The following is a 27,537-nucleotide window of genomic DNA, read 5'->3' as shown; positions in this document are numbered from 1 at the left end:
ACTATAAAATCACATTATCACTGTTTCTTGTTCCTTTTTTCTACTTATGGCCTATAAGTATTAGTGTACTGCCAGTTTCACAAACATTTTAAGAAAAGGAAAAACTAGCGCATAAAAACAGCATTTCATGCTGCCAGTAAGGAAAGAGGAGCAGAGAGTCAAAGAATTAACACTTGGGTGGCAGAGAAAAGCAGGCAGGTAGGAGAAGAATTAGGTATGGATGGCAAGGGAAAGTACTAGTGGAAAAATCCTCGTAGTAGGATGTAGCAGCTGGTTATGAGAAGGTTACCATTGGGAATGATAATTTATGAAAGATGTTCTACAAGGATAAATTTTTACCTTGGTAATTCGAGTTGATGAGAAAATCAAACAAAATTGTCACCTTAGTGGTGATTTTACTATTTGGGATGGTTGGCTTCTAGAGATTTATGAACTTGGCATGCCTATCAAAATCATGGGATATAAAACTTGTACCAAGGGCCTGAATCTAATTAGAAATGTGGGCCTCAGATTCTAGTCTTCCTTTAGACGTGGAAGCCAACTCGGTGACTTTAGGCTAGTTACTTTCTCTGAGCCTTCATCAACATCAGGCTGTAAGACAAACCAGCCAATGAACAAAACACATCACGTCATACACTGAGAACTTTGTGGGAAGAACTAGGGCAAGCACAGTGAAAAAAAGAAACATATCCTTCAACCAGAGGTCATATTCATCAGGTTCTGACCAATTCTGGAGAACCGGTAGCAGAAATTTTGAATAGTTCGGAGAACCGGTAAATACCACCTCTGACTGTCCCCCTCCCCCCCTCCAAATCTATTCTCTGCCTCCCGAATCCCATCTGATCAGGAGGGAATGGGATTTTGCAGTAATCTTTCCCTGGAGTGGGGTGGGAATGGAGATTTTATAGTATCCTTTCCTTGCCATGCCCACCAAGCCACACCACGCCCACAGAATCAGTAGTAAAAAAATTTGAATCCTACCACTGCCTGCTACTATCGGAGACCTATGCTAAGAACAATCCTGTAAGATACATTATTGGAGTTAATTAAACTTCAATGCTTAGCACAGTTGAAATTCTTGTCAGCATTGAGATTTAAAACGTGTAATTAAATAATATCTCGTGATCGCCAGTTTCTACAATTTACTTTGAAACCAGTTTAGGAAACTCAGCGGCAAGCTATATTCAAAAATATTTAAAAACAGACAAATGAAGAGATGTTGTTAGGGCAGAATCACTTTTTTTTTTAGGTAAGGAAGCCTGTGAAAAAATATTCCTGCCTCTTGGGAAGGACCCCCTCATTGATGGGTGGCATAGAAGGCATGTAGGTGGTGCAAGGACCTGTGACCCGGTCCATCAGCCCTGTCTATTTGGCAGGTGCTTTTGTATCCTCTCAAGATAAGCTCTGCCGCTGTGGGATGTGGTGCAGCTCTTGCTAAGTGGCCAGCTCAAATTAGATGTGGGAGAAGTCGAGAGATAAGACATACTTACTGGTGAGGCAAATGAGTCCCAAGGGAAATAAGCAAACTCTTCAGAGAGCTCTGCTAGGCTCCAAAGCAGCAGGCTCAGCACATTTCCAAAGTAAACTATACTCATCAATTTAGGAGGCTTCCCACAAGCGATAAAGATGACGATAGCAATAAGGAAAATAACTCCTTTCAATTATTAATATAGTCTCCTCTCCATCTGCAAAGGCAAAAGTGAAAGATGCAGAAAGTATTTAGACAAAAAGTTCCACTTTCAGGCACGCAGTGTGTGCTTTTGATATATTTTAGGTCTCAATAAAAACATAATCCATGGGAGGGAGATGCATGTCAATCATCTCACTAAAAACGTATTTGTTTTCCTGGTTTTAATCAGTGAAGACCTGTTCAAACACTCCCTCGTGTTTTAATTTTTCTTCTGTAACCATAGACGGTTGATATTTTCCACCTAGACTCCTTGTGGCGTTATTCCATGCTGCCTCTTTAATACAGCGCTAAGATGTTAATCCCAATGTTGTACTATAAACAGGGTTCTACCAGGGAAAGGATTTTGACACCACTAATCTAAAGCTTTCAGCTCCTCCTATTGCACGCCCATTAATCCATTCACCGAGTGTTGGAAACATAGCAAAGGAGCCAGAACAATTGTGTATTCATCGACACTGTTGAAAGTAATACCAGCACCTGTTTCTGTTGACTGAGAGATTATCACACTTCCACATTCATTATTAGGGTTAAAGGGTATGGTTGGAAAGATACCTTATGCCTGCTGACAAGCAGCAGGTGCAGCCATAGTTCTACTCGCAGTCAACGTTGATGTAGCCAGAGGTTTGCCATTGGTCATCTTTGCTGAAATTCTGTAGACCATTTGTCAGAAATTTCATTTCATACTGCCTAATGTTTCATTGGTAATGTTCAAAAAGAAATGTGGCTCCCTGCATCTTTCAAATGCAGATATTCTAAGTGGTATTCTAAGTAGGGACGTAATGGCTCAGTGGCTAAGACGCTGGGCTTGTCAATCAGAAAGGTCGACAGTTCAGCGGTTTGAATCCCAAGCGCCGCGTAACAGAGGGAGCTCCCATTACTTGTCCCAGCTTCTGCCAACCTATCAGTTCAAAAGCATGTAACAGTGCAAGTAGAAAAATAGGGATCTTCTTTGGTGGGAAGGTAACAGCGTTCCGTGTACCTTCGACGTTTAGTCATGCCAGCCAAATGACCACAGAGACGTCTTCGGACAGCGCTGGCTCTTCGGCTTTGCAACGGAGATGCACCACCCCCTAGAATTGGGAATGACTAGCACATATGTGCGAGGGGAACCTTTTCCTTTACCTAATGTTTCATTGGTAATGATCAAAAAGAAATGTGGCTCCTTGCATCTTTCAAAACATTTGAAAGTGGTATTCTAAGGTATAGTAGTTTTGGGGAGAGGGTGGTGTGGTTGTATGAAATGTTAATTTCCTAAAAGTATTTTTTAATTTAAAAAAAATTGACTGCAAGTCTTCTGAGACTGGATCCATACATACCCTTTCCCTTACCCAGTACTTAGTGGTTTCTCTCAGCTTTCCTCCAGTTTCTTGCATTAAGTTTCATTAAATATCCCCTTTGTTTCTGTTTCAGGATATGATTGAATTGTTTTCTGTACTTTTAGGTAATTCAGCCTCTTTTAGACCTTGATCAGAATCGTAGCAAGTTGAAGTTATATATTGGACATTTGACAGCCCTATGCCATGACCGGGACCCTCTGATTCTCCGAGGACTCATTCCTCCCACATCGTACCACCTGGATGAGAATCGTGCAGCTTGGGAGAAGGAGCTGCAGAAGATGACTCTGGAGCAGGTCAGAATTTGATGTTTTCATTGGGATGCTTAAACTGGGTTTAAGTAGGTTATGTCAGTTCCTTGGTTATGCCTGAATTTGTTTTATTTTCTAAATGAAAGTGTGTGCAGTTTTTTTAGAGTAATAAGGGTACTTCAAGATGTAGTTACTGCTATTCTTGTTGTTAGTTGTGAAGTTGTGTCCAACCCATCGCGACCCCAAGGACAACGTTCTTCCAGGCCTTCCGTCCTCTACCATCCTCTGGAATCAATTTAAGCTTACGCCGACTGCTTCAGTACCTCCATCCAGCCATCTCATTCTCTGTCGTCCCTTTCTTCTTTTGCCCTCAGTCTTTCCCAACATGAGGCTCTTCTCCAGTGAGTCCTTCCTTCTCATTAGATGGCCAAACTATTTGAGTTTCATCTTCAAGATCTGGCCTTCTAAAGAGCAGTCAGGGTTGATCTCCTCTAGCACTGACTGGTTTGATCGCCAAGGGACTCACAGGAGTCTTCTCCAGCACCAGAGTTCAAAGGCCTCAATTCTTTGGCGCTCAGCCTTTCTTATGGTCAAACTTTCACAGCCATCTGCTATTCTTAAATAATATGAATTCAAAAATATATTGTCAGTGCAGGATTCAAGGATAGAATTCCATGTTTCTTTCAGCAGAATGGATAGAAAATCCCCCCAAATTCAGTACGGTCAGCTTAACCCATATTAGAATAAATAAAATAATATCTATTAAAAAGAAAAATGTTGTGAGGACATTTTATCCTGAGTGTAAAATTACTTTACTACACAACTTCCAAGAACTCCTAGCTGATCTATGTCACATTGCCCTAGACATGCCTAAAGACCCAATTAAATTTTTCCCAGGCCCGCCCTAATTACTATTCACCCCAGTTTATGGAGAGTAAGATAGCTTAAAAGCCTGAGACTTGTTTGTATATTACTGAGCTATTAATCATTATATCCAAACAAGGCTAAAGTATACCCTTTTATAAAATGGGTTCCAAACATTTCTGGTGCTGAAAATATAAATGAGCAAATCTGCCCTTGAATTAACCTGGAATAGAATCTTCAGTGTGTTTGTATTGGATCTATATAAAAGGGATTTGTAGGTGATCTAGAAATATGCTACTGCTGTATTTCAGCAAAAAAAAAAATATTCTCTTTATAAATCTGAAATATCCTTGTAAGTCAGACTGAAAATTACAACAAATCATTATTCCTATTTTTATTCTAGATAATGTTTTTCTTATTCTGCATATGAAAAGCTTTGCTTTCAAGGGTTTTTTTTTTTTTTTTTGGTAAAAATATCTAAGTGAAACTTCAGCAAAATGTCATGAACTCAAAACAGAATAAAACACAATATATATCAAGAGGTTGACAGATAAGTATTAAATCTGGAGTCTTTCGTTGAAAAAAATATTGTATGGCTAAAACAATTTTGCAAGAGTAAACCACTTGTTTGGGTCTTGAAGAATGGATATGGATCCTAAAAATACATGTGCACATTTATTGTGCTGATACAAGCTTTCTGTTTCAGTTATATTTCTTCATTCTCCTTATAACTGCTAGATAACTAATGATGTGGAAAGTCTATTTCACCCCAGATTCTTGTTTCTTTTACTTATTGCAACAAAGCTTCTGATAGGACTTGATATCTTTTCAGGGTATTCTTACATGCATTTATGTATTCATTTGATTTCTATCCAACCTTTATTTGTACAGCTCAAGAAAACATTATATTATATCCTGTACAAAATAAAGGTGGAATAGAAATCTAATAAATACATAAATGCATGCAAGATATCAAGTCCTATCAGAAGCTTTGTAATAGTCCTATTTTCCCCAGGACAACAATCCTCTGGGATGAGTTAGACTGAAAGAGAAGGAATAACCCAAAGTCACCCAACTCTCTTTCTGTGACTGTCTTCCATTTTCTAGTCCAGCGCTTTAACCGATACATTAAACTAAAGAACTGCTTGTTTCTCTATCATGCATATTTGAGTATACATATATAACCAGTTTATATTAAAAAAAACTTTTTTTTATAAAAGTTTAGAAAAAACTTTTGTGACTTCCAAGCACGTAATTATATTGAATCTTTCTTTTACCATATTATATACCTAATGCTGCTGGATTTTCTATTATTAACTGTTTGTATCTCAAATATCTTTCTCTTCGTGCTTTAGCATGACTCTGTTTAGTAACTGAATTTAAATCCTTTTCTTTGTGAAACAAATCTTCCACCATCTTGAGCCTCAAACTTGAGCTTCTGTATCATTCTTGACTTAGTCCGTCCCGTCCCCCCCCCCCCAGTTAAAATTGTCAATCTGATATTTACAGGAGTTGCTATGATCAGTTAGTCAGCATAAACATCACCTTATCAGAATTCCTTTTGTATACTTTAGTGTAAGGAGGTTTTTATGCTTTGTAGCTATTACTCCCAAACTAATAGAAAAAACCCAGATATTGGTATTAGAAAAGTTATATAATTTTAAAATTAATAATCATAACAATAATAAAAATGGAAAGAAAAGGGCAAAAGTTTACCCTGTTCATCAGGGGAAAAAAATCTAAAATATATTTACCTGGAAAAATATTATTTTTTCCCAACTTTTGACAAAGAATACATGAGTAGTCTTTTGCTACAAATGTAAATTTCTCTGGTATTCTATTTTAATTCTTTTAACTCACCCCTCCCCCCACCTGAAAAAATCCACAATGCTATGTCCAAATCCTGACAGTATAAATAATAAGAACATACAGATGTATAATATTAGAAAAAAAAGAGTATCTGAAGAACACAGAACTTGAAACACGATCTCTTACATAGAGTAAATTTCAGATACATGTCTATTTTCACTTTTCTTACAAATAAAGCATTTTGTAGCCAGAAAGGTTTATTCCCCAATGTATATCCATAGTTGGTTCCTTATTAAAACCCACCCTTTCTCAAGTAATGTCAGCTGCTACTACCTCAGAATTCATGAAATAATACTTCTTCCTGGCGTCGAGATAACTGTATTCTTCAGTTACTTGAATAAATCAAAACATCTGTTAGCCAGTAACATAAAGCAGAACATTTAAGCATATAGATAATCATATTATAATCCCTATACAAATGTGTAACAGATAAAGACATAGGAATCTATTATTCCAAATCAGTACTCGGTCACACCTTTTAAATCATATTTGCTTTCTATATCAGCAGATCAGTTCCATTTTGTTTACTTTCTTATGTTGAACATTAAAGTATCAACAGTGAAGGCTGTGAATGTAATAAGCCAGGGTTCTATTTTTTTTCATTAATTGTTGTTGTTAGTCACGAAGTTGTGTCTGATCCATTGCAACCCCATGGACAACGTTTTCATTAATAGGCCTCATTAAAACAATACCTCTCTTTCTTTCTCAATGTGTCCATATTTATCTGAAATCTATATGTCAGGGCTCTGTGTCTGCAAGAGTCCAAAGCCCTCTTAATCAAACTTGGCCAAAATCAAGTTTGCACAAAAGCGTTTTTACCAGTTCCTGTGACATGCAACCCATCTTGTGCCAGCAGTCCACCCAGAAAATTCAGACCATGTTCCCAGAAGCCAAATATCTCCAGTCGACATCATTTGGATAGCCCATCGTTCGCTTGTATTATTATTTTTTCCCTGTACTGGTTGTCTTCCATGAACTAGGTTTTTAGCAATTTTCATAGTTCTTAAAAGCCCATTATAATTTTGTATCTCTTCTATTCAGGGTAAATTATTCCCATTAGCAAGAAATAGTCAATATCGGTGGGTTTTAAGTTGATTAAAAGCACGTCCATTTATATGACTACTCAGTATTCAGTGCTGGGTTTAGCAAGCTTAGTCTTGGATAGGACAAGTGCAGTTCCACCAACACCAGGCCTATCAAACTCTGGAGTCTGGTTTCCAGAAAAAGCAATTTCAATTTCATTCTCTAATACCTTTACCATCTGGAGACAGCCAAAGACTTTAGAAATCAACCTAGAGCAGTGTTTTTCAACCTTTTTTGTGCAAAGGCACACTTTTTTCATGAAAAAAATCACGAGGCACACCACCATTAGAAAATGTTAAAAAAAAATTAACTCTGTGCCTATATTGACTATATATAAAGTAATTCTCCCACGGCACACCTTACACTATGTCACGGCACACTAGTGTGCCACGGCACAGTGGTTGAAAAACACTGACCTAGAGCTGACCCAGTAACACTGACCCAGTAACAATTAACTCTAAAATCCAAACCTATAAACAGTCCTTCCTGATGGCTTCATACAGATATTAAATAAGATGGAAGATGACATAGAATTTTACAGGATCTCCAAGACAGGTCCAGGACAGAGTTACACACACACACACACACACACACACACACACACATACATTCATACATACACACACATACATATACATGTATACACACACACACACACACACACACACACTTGTTTTGTCCTTTTATTAATGTTATATATTTATAATTTGCCATTAGAGTCCATTAGAGTCTGGTCGTCCTGTGAATGTGATAAATTGTTACATTAAAAGCCATTCTGGAATATCAGTTATATCTAATTTTGCTGCAAAAATTCAGTGACCAAGTCTATTTTTGTGCTAAATCTAGATTTGAATCCAAACTAAAAAATGTGTAAATAACCAGCTTTTTCTGCCAGTTCCTGGTGCTCCAGATTCACTGAGAGCCTTCACTGGCGATGCCATATTTTCATCAGCCATAACTTAAAATTGGTCAAAATCATAGATGTCTTTGCATAAAATACTGTGGTACCTCCATGTAGCTTGGCTTTACTTTAACTATGCCAGTTTTTCAATATAGTATTACTACAAAATATTTATGAATGCCATAATAAGATTATACATTTAGAATTATATTTGGTTCATATTTATTAACACTGTTTTAAGTACATTTTACAACCTTTCTTGCCACAGTTGTTATCATGGCAGTTACTGTTAGTAATATGGTTGTTAAGTGAATCAGGCTTCCCCATTGACTTTGCTTGTCAGAAGGTCACAAGAGTGAACACATGATCCCAGGACACTGCAACCGTCATAAATATACGTCAGTTGGCAAGTGTCTGAATTTTGATCACATGATGATGGTAATGCTTCGGTTGTAAGTATGAAAAACAGTCATAAGTCACTTTTTTAAAATGCCGTTGCAACGTTGAACTAGGCGAACTGTAGCAAATCAAAAACTATCTGTATCTAATGGATCAAGGCGCTGCAGTCGATTTCAGTATACCGTATTTTTCGGAGTGTAAGACGCACCGGAGTATAAGACACACTAAGGTTTTGAAGAGGCAAATTAAAAAAAAAAGGTTTTTGCACTCTGCAAACTTCCCAAAAATTGCTTATTTTTCTCCAAAATGGGCCCATTTTCCCCCCAAAAAGGCATGAATAGGCTTTAGGAGGCTTGGAGAGTGCTCCTGGAGGTTGGAGGCCCCCCAAAACGAGCAAAATACAGCCCGTTTTTCACAAAAATGGGCTCGTTTTTTGTCAAAAGAAATTGCATGCATAGCATTAAGGAGACTTATAGAGTACTCCTAGGGGCTGGGGGGGCACAATTGAGCAAAAAACAGCCTGTTTTTCACTCATTTCTGCCCTCCCCAACCCCCAGGAGCTCTCTGAAAGCCTTCTACAGGCTCTGCACGGCCATTTTTGTGAAGGGGGGCAGGGCTTTGGGAGGCAACAAATGCAATATTCAGTGTATAAGACACACCCAGATTTTCACCCTCTTTTTTGAGGGAAAAAGGTGCGTCTTATACTCCGAAAAATACGGTATATTCAGATTATACGATTGCCTGCAAATAACATGGCAAAGGCCTTTTTTTTTAACAACTCTTAGAGGGAAAATTGAATCTTGATTTGGCCGTTTAATGAAGCCGTCTGCAGGGACTGAAAGTTTTCTTTTTCTTTTCTTTCCTTGCAGCTTCACAACGAGCTGGAAAAGGCCGAGAAGGACAGCGCAGAACTTCAAGAGTTTGCGAATGCCATTCTCCAGCAGATAGCCGATCACTGCCCAGACATCCTGGAGCAAGTTGTCAATGCACTTGAGGAATCATCCTGACTGAAACCAGTGCTGCTTCTCCACAGCAGCCTGCCATGGGGTCAGGCCCTCCCAGTTCACAAGGAGTCATGAGAATAATAAAGCATACGAAAAGGGGAGGGGGAGGAAACACTCTTGGTGCACCTTTTTATAAACAAATGAACACAAACTGGTAATTCCTCCAGTCGATAATGCCTGCATTCATCTTCTTACTGCCTTTCTCCGTCGGAATATCTGCCGCACAGTTACTTTCCCGTTGGCTCTGGGTTGTGTCCACTCTGAAAATTGCCAAGACTAGAAAGTGTGACGAGGCACTCGCCTTTTGTTTTACTTTCCAAGTAATGAAAATCTTTGGCCTGTGGGGAATTCGATGTCCTCTAATAGTGTCTTACAATTGGCCAACATCCGTTTAGCTAGATTTGCTGCTTATGTCTCTACAAGAGGATTGATCCTAATGGAGAGGTGGGAAGTATCCCCCATTCTTCGTGATGCATTCTGTTATGGGATACGTTCCCGTGTTTTCCTTATTGTTCTGCTTATTGTGAGCCTCACTTTTGTTTACCCAATGAGCTACGAAACCTGGTGGCTGGTTTCTCAGCTCGTTTTCTTGGTATTTTAGTCAACTTTACTATAACACTATTGTTGCATTTTTGATTGAACTGTGCCCCTTTTTCCCCACTTCTCTCATTTTATCTGTTTTCTAGGTTCTTCGGGAGTTGCGTCATATCCACATGTTCCAGAGCCTCCATCAGTGATTGAGAGAACAGAATAGCTTCTCTATGTGGTCTTAGGTTAACATATTGCAATTCACAGCCTAATTAGGAATCTGAATATTCATTTGAATTATATTAATAATGAAAGTACATTTTGACTAAGGGCGCTATTAGTTCTATGCATAATTTATTCTTGGAAATATTCACTGGAACAAACTTTGGTTTTGCTATATTCCTACCTTCATTAAAGTAATTTCCTTATTTCAAGCTTCGGGGTCACGAGGAACCTTTAGAGCAGGGGTGTCAAACTTGGGCCGTCCCCTTTCGTTAAACCAGGCGGGGCCAGCATGTGACGCATCCAGCCCGCAGGCCATGAGTTTGACACCCCTGCTTTAGAGCATAAATATGTTCCTTCTTTGACAAAGAATGCAATGTCTACAATATAGACATATTGTAGTGAGATAGAGTCTTACTCTTAAAGATGTCTTTCTTTCTTTCTGGATGTTATATATTTCATTCTTCATCCCTAAGGTCCCCTTTTCCCCCCACTGCCTCATCTCTACCCAGGACATGCCTATGTTCAGATCTGGAAAGCCAGGTCACACGATCAATTTTGAAAGTTGGGCAAATTCAGGTTCATGTTGTCTTGTAGATGCCTCAGAAAACGGATTGGGGCATAAATAAGCTTGGTTTTGAATTATAAACAGTCTTTCTTCCTATGGGTTTCCTAATGAAAGGTTCCTATTGCTCTTAGTTAGCACCTCCATGGTTTTAGAGATCTGTAATGATAGCTTTAAGGCAACTAGAGCCTCTAGTTAATGCTTTTTGACATAAAAGAGAAGAGACCTGAGTGATCTTAAGTTGGCAATTGCTTTCACCGGAAGGCATATAGACAGCAACTACACAAACTATTCACCCATGTGTCATATCAAAGCCACATCTTTGGCCCTATTGCTTGAAAGGCATATTTTGGTAGGACCTGCTGCTTTGGAAGCTTCCTTTCAGGTTTTCCTCCTCCATCCCTAATTACTCCCTGTAGGAATTTAATGCTGCCTATAAAACCATCTCAGCCTTCAGGCCTAACATTTGCCACCAGTGCTTATCCTATGGAGTTATATGGTTGGATCTTCAACTGCCCTTGTTCCCTGCTGTAAAATAATCCATCCTCTGTAGGAAAAGCTCTGGAATTTCCTTATCTCTGGTTGAAATGACTTCTGCTTGTAAACTTAGCTGAGATTCTCCTTGATAGCTTTTTGTTTCGTTTTCTTTTGTTTTGTTTGAAGGGGGATTTTTTTCTGAAAAATGGAGAAGATAGTTTGTGGTTGTTCCTACATTCTCATGTGCTTATTGCCCTGTTTATGTTAATGCTTCTTCAGCATTTAACTCTTCCCCTACATGTGGCTACACTAAGGCAAAACAGGATCTGTTACAATATATATATATATATAATATTCTGAGAATTTCTTAAAGGTCCCACTGCAAAGAAACAGTGATAGGTGCTATTGTTTGCATTCCATTCACCACATTCTGGGGAAGTGGGGGGAGAAATTTGTTAAATTACTCTTATTAGTATTGCAGCTGTGGAACCCTTGTCATTCTTACCACAGATCTGGACTGGAGCTCCCATATTCCTCTTCTTTTCCTTCTTGTGTAAAATCTTTTCCCTCTACAGTGGATCCTCTTACATTTTAAGAATGGATCTAAGCCTTCAATAAAAACTTGGGAGAGAGAAAAATGCACACACAAGTTGTTATCTGCCAACAACGATCTAACAGCAGTAAAATATTGCAGGTAATCTTGATGCCATTTGGAAAGAGGACCTGTCTTTCCTCACATCTGGAGGAACTGTAGGTCTTAAACACAAGGTGTTAGCCATGAATTCTTTATTCCAGTTGGTCATGTCATCTGGGAATTCTGGACACTCCAATGCCGACCTCTCTGGAGCAGGAATGAAATGCTATATTTGCTACCGGTTCGGAACCGGGAGTGCACAGTACCTCTGCGCATGCGCAGAGTGTCCCTGATGACATCTGGGCGGGTGAGGAGCCTCCCGCCACCACCACTACCGGTTCGCCCAAAACGGCAGAATACGACCTCTGTTCTGGAGATTGTAAAGTTAGAAGTAATTCTGGAAGAGCATTCTTATTTCCTTTTGACCATAAAGTAGAAGATGGTTAACACTCTTGTAGATTTACACAACATTGGCTGCATTGGAAGACAAAATGAAATGCTCAGACCCATGTCTGGTAATCTGATATTTCATGGAACAGTCGCAGCTTTTCTCAGTTTTGATATCTTTATGGTCTGCTACAAGTCAGACCAAACTTTTTGCGTCCAGAAAATATACCCAGAAAAGTTTTTCCTCAAAAGCATTCTTTTTTTTATGTGCCTTGTTACTTGCTTCAGTTTTACATGAATTTTATTTAGATTAGCAACGTGAATATAGATTTTATTGGGTAACCAGGCTTGTCTGTTTTGAGAATTGTTTTCCTTTTCTTTTAAGCTCTGAAAAGCTGATTTTCTGTTAAGGAAATATGTTCCATGATCTCCAAAGATGCTACACAGAGAGCTTCTTGAAAGATTAAGGTACTTTCTTGTGCCAGCCTCGTTGGATTGTTTAGTGATCCAGGTTTTCACTCTAATTTCATCAAAACCAGGTTTCAAACATTTTTAAAGAGGAAAAGAGAACCTCAGCTTCAGAATTATGCAGTTATAAAAAAAACAGACATGTCAATGTAAAACACCTTTCTTTTTTCATGATTTGTTACGACAACTATTTTTGGCCCTTGTTTTTATGTAGGAATGCCAAGGACTATCTGGGAACTCCCAAAGACTTGCAATAGCTAAAGAAACAAAGAGTACAGCAAAATAGATACCATTTTTTAATATGGAGGGAGTGGGTTAAAGATAGAAATATATACACATCCACCTTCATCAGTAGTATTATACATCTGTTTTATCTATCAATTCTAATCTGTCAGGAAAATTTCTGTATCTGAACATAAAATAAACTTCTAATCTCAAATGAGTAGATTGCCATAGCATAGAATCCTGGAGTGACCTTATCCAATGGAAATAGAATACAGTTTGTCGCAGTTGTTGGAATCCGAGAGGCGCTAACGTCAGCAAAAGAAGGGAAAGCAGATTGCTGCATATCATTCTCCTCTGGAGAAAGGTGACCGAGCAGAGAAATTGGGTCGTGGCTGGTTGGGGGCTGCCAAAGTTACCAAGACAAACTCTTCTCTTGCCAAACACTCAGTCTTTATCAGTGCAACCGGTGCTGTTTTTGTAATAAACATTTTTTACTTTTTTTCCATTTATAAAGGAAGCTGTTACCTTCTGAACAAAATGGCTGTTTTGTCGACATTTTTTTTAAACGAGAAGAATAAAAAGCATTTCCGAACTTTTTCGTGTCAAAAGCGTAAACATAAGAATACTGATTTTCCCCCCCCCCCCCAGTGCGTGTGGTGAGTGCTGTAACCCTATCATCATTGGTATTCTTAAATCTTTCAGGGTTGGTGTTTTTTGGGTTTTTTTAAAAAAAAAAATATTTTTCTGTTTTGTTCTCTGCTTGTCAATTTTACTGTCTGTGTGATCCTCTGGCTGGTGGGGCAGTTACTGACCGTGTGTCTATTGTCTGATTTTAAAATAAAATTTAAAAAGGTAGAGTAGAAATTGAAAAGTTGTACTTTAAAAATATAAACACTAAATGTATTGTCCAAAGGAATTCAAATATGACTAAGCAAAGTTGTGAACTCCTCCTTTTACAGTTACCTTAGGCAGTTCCCAATCTTGTTCCTTTTTAGCACAGCTGGTTGGGGAATTCTGGAAAGTCCTTAAAATTGGCAAGATTGGGAAACTCTGGTCTAAGGAAAGAGATGATTTAGTTACCTTTTAGTTGCCTTTGTCAGACTTGAAGAAGACCAGACCAGTGTGGCCTTCATAGGAACATCATTAACCCTTGATTTCCTCACTATATCACTATGGTAATATATATGGAGTCCCTTTACACGAGAAAAATAAATTAGTCCTGCAGTTGTTGTTGTTTTCAAGTTTCCTAGGGGTTTTTTTTAGTTGTGCAAATTTAAATTGGAGGGATGTATGGAAGCTGGCATTCATACTTTGTGTTTTTAGACATAAGTTCTATTTCCAATGCCTCTGCCAGGAGTTCCATTGTTTCTTTGACAGTATAATCTTAAAGGGCTTGTCATTGTGGTAGAAGATTTCTACTACTGCTCCAGGGTTTGGCTAACATAAATATGCATAGCATAATTAGATTTATTATTGCTGCTAATCATATCTTACAAAAACATGAATGTACTTTCAAATGTTTAAACCTGGTTAGTTTGGAGAATACCTTATCACCTTTTTCCATTTGAAATAACCAGCATTTCAGCAGAGATGTATCTGATTTACTATCAAGTGTTCCTGCCAGAATAAGAATGCTGAATTTATTGCAGATGGTTTGTAATTTCACCCTTGGGACATCCTTATTAATGCTGCATCTTAAAAGATTTGAGCCAAGTTTAATTCATAATTACCTTTACTTTTTTCCCATCTGTTTTTGGCTTAGGATGAAGTAATGCATCTTTCAGGCATTCAGCAAATAAACTGGAATTTGTCGTGGGCATCTCCTTAAATACAAACAGCTCATAAGCTTTGACTTACCTGTATTAGCAGTCATGTTACTGATAGCTTACATATCATTTTAAGGATATGATCACATTGGTTCAAGTGGATGAGATGCTCCTATAACCAGAAATGCATGCTGTTAATTCATCCAGGCCAAAATAGTTGGTTAATTTCATCAGACTTAAGTTCATGATGAACTTAGAACATTAAGTTCTGTTTTATCAAATTATCACGAAGACAGCATAATAGGCTGTCATTGGGGTGAAAACTAGTGGGATGGCTTCCCCGTGTTTATATACTGCAGGTGGGCACAGTAAACATGGGATATTATTATTTTTTTGTCTACTTGGAAAGTGATGTGTTGCACTTTAATAATTGAGGAGGAGACAACTTTTGCATATATAATCTGACATACCTTGAGTTCCTTTTGGAAGGACTAGCAGTGGGAGATAATAGATGTCTGTAATACAAGTTGCATATGCTGCCTTCAACATAATATGTGTTTAATTGATGGAGTCATGTTACTGACAAGATAATGAATTGCAAAGAAATTGTGTTATATATTCAACTTTGCCTTGATAATATAAACATTTTTGTTCAGTTGTTTCTTTTTTTATTAACAAAGTTCATGAGGAGATTATAAACTTGTTTAAAAATTAGATGTTATGTCCTTTTATATATATATATATATATATATATAAAAAATACCTTTGTATAGTAAATTTTAAAGTCTGCTGTTCCAAGATGTGAAGTGTTCAAAGTGATAAGTCTTCTGATGTCACGCTTCTTCTTACAATAGCTCAGATGTGGTTATTACACAGAGGATGGGTAGATCTGGTGGGAACCACCTTGGGAAAGAGTTGGGGACCAGAATTCCTCCATTTTGGTACTTAAGGCATGTTGATTATACCAGTGCTTAACCATAGATGACACATTGATCCTTATTTTAAAAAAAATCTGTTGGATGGAATTGGCTTGCCTTTTTAGCACAACAAAGGATGTGCTCATCTCTATGAATATAGTTTTTACAACACATGGTCCCCTATGCTTCTGGTTCTCACAGTCCATTTTCTTCACCACACAAAGCAATGGCTGCTGACACCTCTCCACTTCTGGTGAACAGTCACAGATCTGTTTACTTTGTGAACTTGCCCGAAAGAAAGTCGTTTTTTTTCTACACAACTCTGGCCAGAGAAAATCCATGGGGCCTAAGATTGTGGCATTTTCCCCATTGTTAATGACATAAACTGACACTGACAATTGCCTCCTCACTTTGTGTACTAGAACAAAATTAGCTTTGTTAGTCTAATGATATTGCCATGGTTTCAAGAGACATGTTCAGACTCTAGAAACTAAAATTCAGAGAGAAGAGTAACCAGGTTGATTAAGGGACTGGAGACTAAAACATGTGAAGAACTGTTACAGGAACTGGTCATGGCCAGTCTAGTGAAGAGAAGGACCAGAGGCGACATGATAGTAGTGTTCCAATATTTGAGGGGCTGCCACAGAGAGGAAGGGGTCAAGCTATTTTCCAAGGCACCTGAAGGCCACACAAGGAACAATGGATGGAAACTGATCAAGGAGAGAATCAACTTAGAAATAAGGAGAAATTTTCTGACCCTGAGAATAATCAGCCAATGGAACAGCTTGCCTTCAGAGGTTGTGGGGGCTTCATCACTGGAGACATTCAAAAAGAGACTGGACTGCCAATTTGTCAGAAATGGCGTAGGGTCTCCTACTTGGGTGGGGGGTTGGACTATATGACCCACAACATTGTCAATCTGTTTAATTTTGCTATCCACACCAAACTATGGCACAAACACAGCCTGGCATTTTTTTTCCTGCCAAGTTCTCATAATGATTGTCCCCAGGTTGCTCAAGAATACATTTCAGCTCAACAGTTTGAAAGGCCCAAGGTATATAAAATGTATAATGCTTGGCACCCACTACTTAGAATTGAGGTCTGTTACAGATGGAAAATATTCTAATTTGGCTTAGAGTTCTGACTCCATTCTAATTTGGACCTCTAATTAGAGATGTATTGGTGGGGGGGTGACATTAGGGCAGAGAGGAGAGGAACATGCTACATGCTGATTGTATGGATTGAGAAACTTGTGTGGCAAAACTACACTTAAACTTAATTGTTTCTGGCACACTTAACACCGTTTTCCAGGAATTTAAAAGCGTGGATAGCTGTGGCCAGATTGGGGTAAAATGGCCACAGGGGCTAAGTAATTCCTATGCCAGAATGAAGTACTCTAGAAGCCCTTTGCTATTCATTACCCGCTCACCTTCAAAGCAAGTTGGAAAGATTCCAGCACTAGAAGTATCTTGCCAATTACCCCTCTCTTAACCTGTACAAGAAATGGGAAAGTAACTGAAATCCATCACAAAAGAAAAAAAATGTGACCCGTCAAAACCACGGTCCACAAAAGCGCGATCGACGAAAGCGCGCATTTGACGTCATCACAGCGCGACGAAAAAAATAAAAAATTGAAATAAAAATAAAATTAAAGCAAGCCGATTCACATAAAGGTAAGGGTTAGGGTTAGGTTAAGGGTTAGGGTTAGAGCGTTAGGGTTACGTTTAGCGTTATGTTAAAGGTTAGCGTTAGGTTTAGCGTTAGGTTAAGGGTTAGGTTTAGGGTTAGATTTAAGGGTTAGGTTTAGGTTTGGGGGGGTTAGGGTAAGGTTTTCGCTTTATTTTTACATTTTTCGATCACAGCGCGATGTTTTCGTCGCGCTGTGATGACGTCAAATGCGCGCTTTCGTCGACCGCGATTTTGTCGTCCGCGGTTTTGTGGTGGAACCAAAAAAAAGGGGGGTGGGATCCATTTTTTTCATATACAACCAGCTTGCACTGCTTTTTCCCACTTTAGGATTATATCTCCTTAAATGACAAAAAATCTGGGCCATTTTTAAAGTCACTTTACTGAAATACACAAGAGTTATTTTACAGCAAGAATGTGGAAACCGGTGTTCTTTGGTGCAGGAGTCTCCAACCTTGGCAACTTTTAAGACTTGTGGACTTCAACTCTCAGAATTCTGAGAGTTTGAAGTCCACAAGTCTTAAAAGTTGCCAAGGTTGGAGACCCCTGCTCTAGTGGATGTTTTTGACCCCAACTGGAGATGGAATTGATCAAGTGTGGCTCTGATTGTGTTGCTGCTGCCATGGTCACCCATCACTCTTAAGTGGTCTTGAACTCCTGCCATTCTGAAAAATCAGGAATATTCTTTGCCTGCTGATACAATTTATTACTGTTCCATGGTGTATTTTGGCTTTGGCTTTATTTGCCTTACTGTAACTGTCAAGATAATCAAGACAAACTAATTACACAGTGGCCTAGGGATCACCTAAGGAGTGCTCAATTGAGTCTGAGAAACATAACACCCAAGGCAGGACAACCCCTGTGTTATTCTTTCTGGGTATCCAGCTGAGATGAATGCAGTGGCTCTCCAAGTTTTGGGGAAAGAAAATGGATGCTTTTAACAAATGTGTTTCTAAATTGCCGGTGGGCAGCAGCCCAGAAGGAACAGCTGTCTTCTCTCTCGTGGGTCTTGAAACTTGGGAAGGGATGAAGTTTGAGAAAGAGGCCTACAAGTGGAAGAAGCTGTGACCATTAAAACAGTTGTTACCCAAGTCAAATTCCACTTTTTGCCCCGACAACTTGACAGGACGTCTGATTCCAAACACATTTACTGGAAAATAAAGTTCTTTTAGTTTAATAGGAGCTCCTTAATGGAAGGTTCCCTGACTTAATGGGAAATGCCATGCAATGTACTCTATTGCTCCATTTTGCACTCTTTTATTCATTATTTTAATGCACAGTTCTGCCTATGTTGGAGGAGCAGGAATGCTGTGGTTATTTTGCATGTTAGCATCGTTTTAGCCTTCAAAAAGGCAAAAAAAAACCAAAACCCAACCTAATTTTCCGTCCTATTATCAAGATTTGATGGCTAGGACTGGGAGATTTCTGTCATACTCCTTTTAAGGACTTCATGGTAGGGCTTGAGGGCCTTGAGCCCCAAGGGACAAGATTTCCTGACTCATATAAGCTCGACAACCCACACTCCAATATTATATACAACCTCTTTTCTCTCTGAGTAAGGGACCTTATCCTAGTCTAAAGAAATGAGGGATGACACAGTGCTTTTGTTTTGAAGGCTGAATCTAGTTTCTTTTTTTTATATAATCAAAGTTAGCAGCCCTAACTTTACTGCCTTTTGAAGACAGCCATAACTAGTGTTGTGGCCCGCTGGCAGCCAGCAGAGCTGGCAGCAGAATCAGACAGTGAGGAGGTTGGGGAAGAACATGAGCCAGTCCTGGGGGCTGACGAAAGCTCAGACAAGGGTTCTGTATCGGAGACAGCAATTGAGGCAGAGGAACGGCTGGAGCCTGTTCCCAGTGTGTGTGCATGCGCAGAGCTGCCAGAAGATAAGAACAACTAAGAAAGCAGGGTCGACTTGGGAGTAAAGCCACACTTGGGAGGTGATTGACCTTTCCCATAGGAAACAAAAGAGGAGAGAACGGGGAGTGGGTTTTTACAGGAAACAATTCATTCCTTTGGTTGTTTCAAGAGTGGAAAGTTCTGTTTGTGACTATAAGAAACTCTGTGCCAAGTGTTGCCTTGCCCTGCGTTTGGAAACTAATTCTCTGGCAGCTCTCCAAGCAAGATAAGGTTCGTGTTGATAAATGTTCCTCTGAAAGACTGTTTGCCAAGCCTTGCTAACCGAGTGAAAGGAATTCACAGTCATGTAAATAAAAAAGGTTTTGCAGGGACCAAGACTCTGCTTCATGCTTTTTAAGGAAGCCGAGCTCAGAACAACTAGAGCAACATGGAAAAAGACAGTGCAAGGCTACATAGGCAATGATATGAAAGGAAAGCTTAGGTCAACTCACTAGCCTAACTTGTCCTAGTCCAGAATAGGAAATGGAGTCTACTTGAGCCAGAACTGAACCATCAAACAGGAGTCAAAACAACTTTTACATAATCCTGAGAAACCTGATACTAAGGGGTGGAATCAGGGAGCTTTAAAGTTCATCTGAGGAGGACCACAGCACACTAAAGAAATTCATGTATCCAGGAAGAAAAACCATAAATAATAGACGGGACCCAGGAAGTGAGCCTCTGCCATGGAATATCATTCCCCCAGTGAGACTGACATCCAAGCCTTCTGATTTTCCAGAAATCCTTTCAAACCTGGTTTTGTCAAGCTTGGACGATGAAGCACGGGGCTCCTGTGAAAAGGCTACATTGTATTTCAGTAAGATCTTGAAATCACTCTCCCATGGTTTAGTTATAGAGTTTTGTTTTTAATTGATTTTTATTGCACGCTCCCTGGAATCAACTTTTGTAAGATGGACAGCTAATATAAATTTGACGCCTAAAATAATTTAAAACGAACAGCATCAAATGACCATTCCATATGTGAAAGCATTCATAAATCAAAGGTCATCTGTCAGTCTTCTGCAATCTAAGGCTCCAAGTGTGAGGATTTCCCAGTGTGGGTTTAGGCATGCTGACACTTGCAGTCCCATATATTGAGCCAAGGTGGCACAGTGGTTAGGGTGCAGTACTGCAGGCCACTTCAGCTGACTGTTATCTGCAGCTCAGCGGTTCTAATCTCACCGGCTCAAGGTTGACTCAGCCTTCCATCCTTCCGAGGTGGGTGAAATGAGGACCCAGACTGTGGGGGCGATATGCTGACTCTGTAAACTGCTTAGAGAGGGCTGAAAGCCCTATGAAGCGGTATATAAGTCTAATTGCTATTGCTATCCAACAGCCACCAAGTTGGAGAAAGTTACCCATCCAGCAAACCATCTTATTTCTTGACTTCGCTATTTCTACCTTTCAAAACAAGCTGCTTGTGCAGTCTAGATGATCAACTAACAAGGTGAGGTCACGTTGGGTGATGAATAACTGAGAAATGGTTCTCAAATGCCAGGTATTGTTGTATGTTCCTCTGCAGAATAGCGAAAGTTAGTAAAAACAATGTCAAGATCAACACTGACACCGAGGGCAAACTTTGAGTGCTGCACCTGCACGCAAAGTGCGCATTAGGTGTGCGCCTGTGCAAAGTGCTCCCTCATAGATCCAGTAGGGAAAGATTTGGAATCCCACCACTGCCCTGAATAGGTTGAGAGTTGGAGTGCCTAAATGAAGAACACTCCAGTGGAGATTCTTACTGGATAACAACCTGCTACCTGCTGAATATGGAGAGACACAGAACCCAGACAATCTGCTGGCATGTTGGCTACTACCAGAAACATGTACCGATAATGACTTAAGTTTGGCCCAAGGGCAAAGCCAAGAAGGTGGCTTTATTCTGAGAGTTTAAAGTTTGATCTAGACACAGAAGAAGTGTCAAGTAATTGAGTGTATGAAACCTTCATTGGAGTCTTCATCCGATCCAAACATGGGTTTTTATGCTTCATAAGAGCCGAGGTGGCGCAGTGGTTAAATGCAGCACTGCAGGCTACTTCAGCTGACTGCAGTTCTGCAGTTCAGCTGTTCAAATCTCACCGGCTCAGGGTTGACTCAGCCTTCCATCCTTCCGAGGTGGGTAAAATGAGGAGCCAGATTGTTGTTGGGGGCAATATGCTGACTCTGTAAATCGCTTAGAGAGGGCTGAAAGCCCTATGAAGCGGTATATAAGTGTAACTGCTATTGCTATTGCTATCCTGTGAAGTCTTGAATGACTTGTCCATGCGTTGAAGAGCCTACTTTAAAACAGACCCTTGAAGCCAACTTCCACAGAACAGCTTCTATCCCCAGTGCAGCAAACCATAATTCACTACAAGAGTTGAAAAGATGGGATGGAGGCTAAGAGCGGTCTGTCAATGGAGACACAAAATAAGCCTTTTTAAAAAAACAAAATGGAAAGAGAGAGAGAGAGCTCTGTTTGCATGTCTCTTGGAGATGGATGGTTTCCCACTTAATGCCAGAAAGTATAAACAACGTGCTTTGTTTCTGTTTGCTTTGAAAGACTTTCAGATAAGTACGAAATAACAAGATCTGCCACAAATACAGCTAAAAGCACAATACTGCATTTAATCCCAAAGCTAACTCTCCATCTGATTCAAGCCATGCCATGAAAGAGAATGCGCTTTTTTGTTTGGGGTGGGGTTTGGCTTTGTGTATAGGTTTGAGTGAGATAAGGATTTACAAGGAAGCTACAATGTTAGATGAGGCTGGCAGAGCTGGCAATCAACCTCTGGCCCCATTAGATGGGAAGTGGGACCAGATTGGTAGGAAGAAGGTGGAAGGTGCAGTAAAGAAACGGGTTATGATATGATAAAAAGACTATGCATCTGGTAGTACATACCCGCATTTTTCAAGGTATAAGACGCACCAAGATTTTGAAGAGGCAAATTTTTTAAAAACGTTTTTTGCACTCTGCAAATGGGCCCATTTTTTGTCAAAAAAAGGGCATGCATAGCCTTTAGGAGGCTTATAGAGTGCTTCTGGGGCTGGGGGGCCAAAAACAAGCAAAAAACAGCCTGTTTTTCACTCATTTGTACCCTCCCCAGCCCCCAGGAGCACTCTGGAAACCTCCTAAAGGCTATGCACGGCCATTTTTGCAAAGGGGGCGGGATTTCGGGAGGCCAAAAATGCTGTATTGTGTATAAAAGGCACCCAGATTTTCACCCTGTTTTTTGAGAGAAAAAGGTGTGTTGTATACTCCAAAAAATATTGTATATTAACTACAGCTAGGATTGTATTTGTACAATAATGGAAAAATGATGAAATACCGTCAGATGACAATGTCATTAAGAAAATATTAGATTGTACAGATATGGATAGACTAACACTTAGTGTTAAAGATAAAGAAGAAAGAGTATTTCTTAATGTGGGATGAATTTTACAAATGGTTAGATAATAGAAATAGAACTTAGAAAAGAGGAGATATAAAAAAGAGGGAAGGATAATGTGGAGGGAATTTGATGATGAAGATATCATATACTATTATAACTGTAGTTACATTATTAATAGTATTGTGATGAATATTATAACAAATACGTGGATTTTGATTGTTTAAAACCCTGATACCACATTGTTCGGTGGAAATGGAAAATAATATAAATAAAACATGGGAAAAAGGAAAAGAAAAAAGAAACGGGTTTCAAAAAAAAGTTTGTTCCTGTCACTAAAGTAAAATTTAATTATGGTATCGAATGCATTTTCTGAATTTGTCAGTGAATCACTTCCATGAAAACAATGATGTACTGCTATTGCAGCATTTTACTCTTGGTTTTATCATCATGGCGATGGCCTTGCTATCCCTCTCTCCTACACAGCTACTCAAAACTGTTGCTCTCCAATTTTATTGGAAATACAATTTCCACCAATCTAAATAGATCATTCTAGGATTTGCCTTAAATAAACAATGAATGAAACACAGGACATTTTTCAGTACTCCATGGAATACTTAGTTCATAAGCTATGGTCACTCACATAGGTGGCAAATATGTTTTGGGAGATTTGTAGCCTTCAATGGCTTTGTTTTCCAGCGATCAAGATTCGTGCCATAGAAAGAAATGAAGTCTGAAGCAACAATCAGAAGACCATGTTGAAAAAAAGGAAAAAGAAAGAATGCATCCGCTATATCAGCCTGCTATATTTAATCTGATAAAGAAGCTGAGGTGGGTTGCTGCCCGGTATGGGCTGAACTGGTAGTAGCGTTGTTGGGAGGCTCTGCCGACCATGCGCAGAAGCGTCACACATGTACACAAGCGAGCGCAGGAGCGCGCCCAAACCGGTAGTAAAAAATTAGCAACCCACCTCTGTAGAGAAGGTATCAGTTAGGAGGTCACCTCTCATGGGTCTTCTCTACTACGTATGGTGTCTTGCATTATGGAACATTCTTCCTCCCAAAAATTAGATTACTGGCATGCCTTTTGATGATCCAGAAGTTCCTTGAAACCTGGTTATGTCACCAGCTTGAGGTTTCCAGGAAACTAGCAATCTATCTGGATAATTCCATTGTTGAGGTGGATGTTCTCATTTCATCTTTGCCTGGGGTTTGAATATTTTACTTCTAATAACATTTATTTTTCAATACTGATTCTCATATGGTATTACTGATTATTTTATATATAGAATATAGAATATTCTTTATTGGCCAAGTATGATTAGACACACAAGGAATTTGTCTCCGGTGCATAAGCTGTGTATATACAAACAACATAGTAACATAGTAATAGCACTTAGACTTATATACCGCTTAATAGTGCTTTTACAGCCCCCTCTAAGCAGTTTACAGAGTCAGCCTCTTGCCCCCAACAATCTGGGTCCTCATTTTACCCACCTTGGAAGGATGAGTCAACCTTGAGCTGGTGAGATTTCAACTGCCGAACTGAAGCTAGCAGTCAGCTGAAGTAGCCTGCAGTGCTGCACTTTCGGCTCATATATAATCATAAGATATCAATAATAATAATAATAATAATAATAATAATAATAATAATAATAATAATACTGGCGCATAATACACCAGACATCACACTGGTTGAGAAAAATAAGGTCACAATCATAGACATCGCAATACCAGGTGATAGCAGGGTCGCCGAGAAGGAACATGAAAAAATCGCAAGATACCAGGACTTAAAAATCGAAATTCAACGACTATGGCACAAACCAGCAGTGGTAATTCCAGTGGTAATTGGCACACTGGGTGCTATTCCAAAAGCACTGGAATTACATTTAAAACAGTTAAAAATTGACAAAATCACCATCAGTCAAATGCAAAAAGCCGCACTGCTTGGATCTGCACACATATTACGAAAATATGTTACTACGTCCTAGGCCCCTGGGTGGTGCCCGACTAGTAACCAATGCCAAATCCGGCGAAACAACTGGCCGCTGTGATACAATTGTACAATAATAATAATAGCACAAACCAGCAGTGGTAATTCCAGTGGTAATCGGCACACTGGGTGCTATTCCAAAAGCACTGGAATTACTTTTAAAAGAGTTAAAAATTGACAAAATCACCATCAGTCAAATGCAAAAAGCCGCACTGCTTGGATCTGCACGCATATTACAAAAATACATTACGACGTCCAAGGCCCCTGGGTGGGGCCCAACTAGTAACCAATGCCAAATCCGGCGAAACAACTGGCCGCTGTGATACAATTGTATAATAATAATAATGATGTGTGGTTTTATTGTTGCGCAAGAGTCATTTTTTGTGAGATAGGCTGCTTTACAAATTTGATTAATAATGAATGACTCAATAGGTAGATGAAAGTGCAAAATCTAGTCTAAACATCTCACCGACTGTGCAACCAACCATAATAATAAATAATAATTGACAAAATAATCATCAGTCAATTGCAAAAGGCAGTTTTTCTTGGAACAGCTTACATCCATTATTTTTTTTCAGTGATGTTGCAACTTCAAATAGTCACTTCACAAATGATTGTGAAGTCAAGGACTACCTGTATGTGTGATGCATAAGTCTGCAACCACACCATATTTCTAACTCAAGCTGAGATAACTCTAGACTGAAGGTTTTCTTCTTCCAAGGGTTCACCTTTCCTTCCCTCCTTACGTCTATAAGTTTTAACACCTACGTTTTTGCTTATTCTGAATAATTATTTTTGCAAAGTCAGAAAGTTCTTGTAACCTTTATGTCTCTATGCAGCTATTAATTTATTTGCCCATCTATATTATACATTACCAATAGGTTTCTTAGAAACCACTAGGTCTGGGTTCCACCACAAATCCGCGAAGCCCTTATCCGCGGAGACATAAGCGCGAAGACTGATTCGCGCCGTTCAAAGCGCTAAGGAAAAACGCGACCCTACCGCGATGACATAATCGCGGAGGGCAAATCCGTGCATTCCCAAGCACTCAGTACCCTAAACCTAACCCTAAACCTAATCGTAAACCTAAACCTAACCCTAAACCTAACCCTAACCCTAAACCTAACCCTAACCCTAAACCTAACCCTAAACCTAACCCTAAAACAAACCCCTAAACCTAACCCTAAACCTAACCCTAAACCTAACCCTAAACCTAATCCTACCCTTACCTTAATGGAAATCGGCTTTCTGCTGCGGCGCCGTTTTAAAGCGCCCTTCTGTTGCCGCGCTGTTGTCGCGGCGGTGATGACGCGCGATGATGACATCGCGGCTTTAGCGACGCACTTATGTCTCCACGGATAAGGGCTTCGCGGTTTTGTCATGCCACGCTATGTCTGTAGGATATAATAAGTGCATTTTTCAGTAGATTCAAACTCTAAATGCTGGAAGATTTATTTAACTCTTAAAAAGTGTCTATGTAATACCGTGGATTAAATTCATAGACATATGTCATGCTTTACTAAATTACTCCAGAGAAGCAAAACCATGAGTTGTGTAGGCCAGTGTTTTTCAAACTTGGCACTTTTAAGATGTGTGGTCTTCACCTCTCAAGCTGGCTGGTGAATTCTGAGAGTTGAAGTCCACACATTTTAAAATTACTTTGTTTGCAAAAAATAAAAATAAAATACAGACCAGAGGTGGTATTCAGTCGGTTCTCTCCGGTTTGGCCGAACCAGTAGCAGTGGCTGCAGGAGGCTCCGCCCACCCACCCCAACGTAATGCGCAATCACGCATGCTCAGACGCGGCTCGTGCGCACTCACATTTGTGAAATGGTAGGGAAGGTAAGTGAATCCCACCGCTGATACAGATCACTTCAAACACCTGCTTATCAAATTATTTGCTCCTATACCATGAATAAATATATCAGGCTATGTAAAAAGCTATGGCATCTCACAGAAAGGCTACTCTTGAAATAATTAAGAGGTCATTACAAGAATAGGCTGATGTGCTGCATGACTAAAGGGTATGCCATACAGTATATATCTTTTCAATGGATAAAATAGCTTTCCCCAAACTTGATGGCCTCCAGATGTGTTAGACCTCCGCTCCTATAATTCCACAATCAGCGTGGTATTTGGCTGTGCAATTGAGAATTCTGGCATTTGAAGTCCAACACCCCTGGAGGGCCTTAAGTTGAGGCATGCAGAAATAAATGATTTCTGTGGATTTACTCTCTCCTGGACACAGCTGGGACTGCTCACCCACTTCTTCCTTTTCATCATCCATCACAGCTGTCCTTACATGAAGAACAGTTCGCCTTACTATAAGAGTGATATCTAAGCACATCTTAGATAAATCTTTGGGAGGGGGAATTTCATCCTTCCCAGCTTTTAACTATCCTCGGATTGATAGGGTGGAAGAATTTGTATTGGCGGCCAGAAATAAATCTCTGCTTGCAGAATGCCAGTTATTTCTCAATATTCAAAATATACTGGGTTCTTTTTTTTTCATAGAGAACTAGGCAACATGCATTTGCTTTGATATCTTCTCCTCCATTCTCTATTTTGGTTTATTTGCCTTGCACTCTGGTTCCAGTTTCAGCTTTGTAACACCTGCGACTACGAAGTCTGTGCCACTGGATCACTACATCCAAAGGTGGACCAATTGTCTGGGAAGCCTCCTGTCTATGACTGGAATTAATCATTCATTATTAATACTGTACTGGTGTCAGCAACGGCACGACAAACCTTTACAATATTTCATTGGATAAGACCAAGGGCCTTTGTAGTCAAGTTTCTTGTTACTTACCGTTGTCAGTAAGCATCCGAAAAGGCTGCAATTCAATTCAAACCTTTATTGTCAGAGTACAACAACATGTGTACAATGAGATTGGCTGAGCCTCCCTTCGTGCACCCCACCCCACCCTCAACACAATACAACTCACTAAGCTTTGCTGGCTGAGGAATTCTGGGAGTTGACATCTACAAGTCTTAAAGTTGTCAAGGCTGGA

The 27,537-nt window shown here is 39.5% G+C and overlaps 1 protein-coding gene across 1 annotated transcript in view; it reads left to right on the top strand.

The window, feature by feature from the left end:
* LOC116511381 (ELKS/Rab6-interacting/CAST family member 1-like) overlaps positions 1-15,322 on the top strand; it is a 92,000-nt gene extending 76,678 nt beyond the window's left edge. The window contains exons 6-7 of the mRNA XM_032221356.1: positions 3,132-3,320; positions 9,261-15,322. Of these exons, the coding sequence (XP_032077247.1) occupies positions 3,132-3,320; positions 9,261-9,398 (327 nt within the window). The 3' untranslated portion in view covers positions 9,399-15,322. The remainder of the gene's footprint in view (positions 1-3,131; positions 3,321-9,260) is intronic.
* The last annotated feature ends 12,215 nt before the right edge of the window (positions 15,323-27,537 follow it).

Source organism: Thamnophis elegans, chromosome 7 (genome assembly GCF_009769535.1).
Source record: "Thamnophis elegans isolate rThaEle1 chromosome 7, rThaEle1.pri, whole genome shotgun sequence".
NCBI lineage: Eukaryota > Metazoa > Chordata > Lepidosauria > Squamata > Colubridae > Thamnophis > Thamnophis elegans.
This window is presented reverse-complemented; position numbering and strand designations above follow the sequence as displayed.